Below are 4,227 nucleotides of genomic sequence, written 5' to 3'. Positions count from 1 at the left end.
CGGCATGATAGCGTGCTGGTCGACCTCTGAGGAAAACATCAGTCCTACCCATCGTTGTCCACTACAACAATGATCATAATAAATATTTTTATATTTGGCGCCCAACGTGGAGTCTCAACGTAGATGTATTAACGTACATAATACGAGTGTGGCTCACTTTTCATTACTGATGGCCAAGTAATTTCCTTTCATGTTTCACGATCAACCATTCAGATAAAAAAATCAGTTGACGGTTTTGTGCACTGCTTAGTGTAACAAAAACAATGTGGCTGAACTTATAAATTTCCTTCAGGTGGAGGCCTCTTAGTGACTTCTACCTGACCAGGTCGGATGTGGACTTGAATGATCTAACTATTTTTAATGAGTTTTGGCGGCTATGTGCAGTGATACGGAATACAGCGGAATTGGCTCTAACTAGTTAATCGTTGGCCAAATCTATCGTAGTTTAAGCTCGAACTCATTTTTCTAACTAATAGTGTAAGCTTCGCCCACGGAAGTCCGATATCAAACGCATAGGAAATGCCGGCTAGTCGATTAGATAGATCAGACGATGAAACGGAGGCTGCGCCTCCAAAGTGCACTTTATGTTTGAAGGAACTAGCTGAAGCGGATAAATATGTGACAACCATAAGTGCAACCATGATTTTCACAAGTCCTGTATAAAGACCCATTTTATGGCATTAAACACTTACCCAACTTGTCAAACTCAGGTCATCGCCACAAAGACTTTTCAACCCGTTCAGTTACCTTCAAGAACGCGATCGTTTTGGGATCCCCGCAAACAAGGTCACATTATGAATAACTGGAAACTTCGGTTCAATGGAGCTTCTGATAGTCTAAATGTGGACCCATCAAACCCTTGAAGGGAATTTCGCCCTATTATGCAGCAAGGTTCCATTAGACAAATGTTAAGAGACAGGAAACAAAAAGAAAATGAGTCGTTTGAGGTATTTCTTGAATCTATTTATAAGCTTACTGACCGACTAGATCAGCCGCTATCGGAAAAGACCTTGATAGAAATTGTTCGACGAAATCTACGGCCGGAGATCCAGCTCGAAATTTTAAATATTCCGATAAATTTGATCGAAACGTTGAAGGAAATCTGTAGAAAAAGAGAATGTTTCTTGGAAGAGGTGCAACGTATGCACGGATATCAAAAGTCAGGACCTTTCAAAAAGCAAGTCGCCAAGGAAGTGATCAGTGATGAGGCAACTGAATTTTCAGAGGGTGAAGCGAATGAGGAAATAGGGGCAATGAGGGATATAGATACCAGGACTGTGTAGCGAAGCGGAAGATATTTTGCTACGGTTGTGGTATCCCAAATACTTATAAACCGTCCAGCCAAAGGTGTCAAAAAAACCGACGAAGGAGAATTAGAAGCAGAGAGTCGCACGGATGGATTGGGAAAGATGCCCGAAACGGCACAAGTAGCGGAACCTTTGTACTGGCATAGAAGGATAGTGTTCGGGCCAGCCGCCGAAGATTGAATTAGGAAGTAAATTAAAGCATTGTAATTGTTATTGTATGAGCAGAGTGAGCCGCCTATGTTTTGCAAGCGTTGACGTTCTGCAGACCTGCTGCGCTCTCCCGCTAAAGGGGCTCTCTGCCGCCACCACTTCGGCAATCACTTTTGATCTGCAACCTTCGTCTTTTGGTTTATTTATTTAGTTATGACCCCTCTGCGCATGGGTTGCATACCTCTTACCTATCTGGACCTAGAAAGCAATTGGCTTCAGCTCAGCCACAAAAATCAAATAAATATTATAAAGTTTAACCAAGTTCTCTTTTTATTTTGGAAATTAATAGGTGCCAAAAAAGCTTGGCATCTCAAACATTGGTGACCCCCCGACGTGATATAAAAGCATTGCTTAATCGCGTTCAGTTTAAAACACATTTATTGTAAAATATAGTTTACCTACCAACAAAAACATTTAGGTTAGGTTAGGTTGACCCGGACGGCCCTCAGAGGGGGCCCACATAGGCCAGTATGGCCCTTAGTTGTCCGGATAGGGGGGGTATGAACCGTCGTGGCAGTGTTTTAGGGGGTTTTGAAGTCCTCGAGGATCGAGGTATTTTTCGCATAGGCCAGTAGTTGCTGTGGCGTCCTCTTGGAGGCATCTTCCAGTGATGCCAGCACTGGCGCGCCCAAGTACTTCCTCCTTGCCCTTAAGAGAGCAGGACAGTTGCAGATGAGATGTTCTAGGGTTTCGGTTGCCCCAGGTTCGTCACATTTCCTACAACTGTCTCTGTTTGTGATTCCTAGCTTAGTTGCATGCGCCGCAGCCGGGCAGTGTCCCGTTAATATTCCCACTAATAATCTGCAGTCCTTCCGTGGTAGGTGCAGCAGGTAGTGGCTGAGTTTGTCATTGCGGTTCTGCAGGCGGTGGTACTCCTCCACCTACTTTCGGCTTGTGACCCGGCCTGCTTTTCTAGATCGCTTTGCAGCGTTCTGAGGGAGACAGGCACGTTCTCGGTTCTCGTATTCGCCAGCCCGACGCCTTCCTTAGCTAGTACGTCCGCCGTCTCGTTTCCTTCGATGCCCTGGTGGCTGGGAATCCAGTAGATCCGCACTGACTTTGTCGTGCTTAGGGTATCTAGTGCCTCCCTGCTCGCCAAGACATTTCTGGAACTGACTGCCCACAAAGTCAGCGCATACCGTTGCCCACGGTTCTTCCGGCACCTGTGTCAACATTTCCGCTGCTTGTAGCTGACTTGGCTTAAAGCGAAGACATAGTTCACACTTCCGCACGTAGGCCCTAACGTCCCTGTACATCCCTGGCCAGTTATATCTTGCCGCCACCCGTGCCGCGGTTCTCCTCCCGCCGGCGTGGCCTGCTTCCGGGTTATCGTGGCTTTCCTTTAAAACCCTTTCCCGGGCATCTTTTGCCACACATAGTTTCCACGAGGCGACCTCTTCGCTTCCTGCCCGGTGAGGAATGTGTCGATACAAGTTTCCCCCCTTCTCCACATAGTCGGGGTACTTCGAGTATTCCTTTCTGATCTTTTCTACCATGCCCTCTAACCACTTGCAGGGCGGCTCGTTCACCGGTTGTGTTCAGTATGTAGTCCATTATTGATTTCGCGTTTAATTGACGAAAGTCCACGCACAATCTCCACTTGCCATTTTTCTTCTTTACCATCACTATAGGCGAACTGTAGGGGCTCCTTGACGGCTCTATGCATCCCATTTCTAGTAGTCCACTTTCTGGTTAATCTCGGCCTGCATTTTTGGGTTCTTCGGGTAATATCTTTGCTTAATCGGTTGCGGGTCACTCATGGTGATTGTGTGCACCGCCACATTAGACACCCCCTCGATTTTGGAAAACGCCTCCCTCGCGCTATTGATGCTGATCAAGAATATATATACTTTATGGGGTCGGAAACGATTCCTTCTGGACGTTACACAAATCATTTTTCTTTTTCCGGTCGCGAAATGGGTATTGATATCAACCACAGATACGATCGTAAGGTTCGCAGAACCGAGCCGAAATCTCAGGATGTTTACCTGCGTTTGCTCGTCAAGCTGTACCGCTTCCTCCAGCGCCGTACGATCAAGAAGTTCAACCGCATCATCCTGAAGCGTTTGTTTATGAGAAAGATCAATCGGCCACCACTATCTCTGCAGCGCATCGCACGTTTCTTCAAGGCTGCCAACCAGCCCGAGTCCACCGTTGTGGTTGTCGGCACAGTCACCGATGATGCCCGTCTGTTGGTTCCTAAGCTGACCCTGTGCGCCCTGCACGTTACCCAGACGGCTAGGGAGCGCATCCTGAAGGCTGGCGGCGAGGTCCTGACCTTCGACCAGTTGGCCCTGAAGTCGCCTACCGGCAAGAACACCATGCTGCTGCAGGGTAAGCGCACTGCTCGCACCGCCTGCAAGCACTTCGGCAAGACTCCTGGTGTGCCCCACTCGCATACACGCCCCTATGTCCGCTCCAAGGGACGCAAGTTCGAGCGTGCTCGTGGTCGTCGCTCCAGCTGCGGTTACAAGAAGTAAGCAACTACATCGTGGACGGCCGTCGTCACTTTTTGGTAAAGATATTCATTTGTCAGGCTGAGGAGGAAACTAGCCGTCGCACTCGTTGCGGCAATAAAGAATTTTTTTTATTCCACAAACCTAATATACCCCAGTACTAATTTTGAGTATTGGGTATAAAAATAGGAAAAGGAAGTAGAGTAGAAGAGTAAAAGTATAAAATTAGAATAAGCTAAAAAAACTACCTATTA

The 4,227-nt window shown here is 47.1% G+C and overlaps 1 protein-coding gene across 1 annotated transcript; it reads left to right on the top strand.

Annotated features, from left to right (window-relative positions):
* Positions 1-3,433: 3,433 nt before the first annotated feature.
* LOC113565126 (60S ribosomal protein L18-like) lies at positions 3,434-4,009 on the top strand. Its single transcript, XM_026985940.1, has one exon. It carries the CDS (start codon positions 3,434-3,436, stop codon positions 3,995-3,997), a length of 564 nt encoding a protein of 187 aa, XP_026841741.1. The 3' UTR covers positions 3,998-4,009.
* Positions 4,010-4,227: the final 218 nt, after the last annotated feature.

The sequence above is a fragment of the Drosophila persimilis genome, unplaced genomic scaffold (assembly GCF_003286085.1).
Source record: "Drosophila persimilis strain 14011-0111.01,24,50 unplaced genomic scaffold, DperRS2 tig00000002-arrow-pilon, whole genome shotgun sequence".
In the NCBI taxonomy this organism is placed as follows: domain Eukaryota; kingdom Metazoa; phylum Arthropoda; class Insecta; order Diptera; family Drosophilidae; genus Drosophila; species Drosophila persimilis.
The sequence above is the reverse complement of the archived record's forward strand: the minus strand, read 5'-3'. Positions and strand labels throughout refer to the sequence as shown.

What these genes read in the sequence shown, in the direction of transcription:
- LOC113565126 (XM_026985940.1), top strand. Translation starts at nt 3,434, where the DNA reads ATGGGTATTGATATCAACCACAGATACGATCGTAAGGTTCGCAGAACC.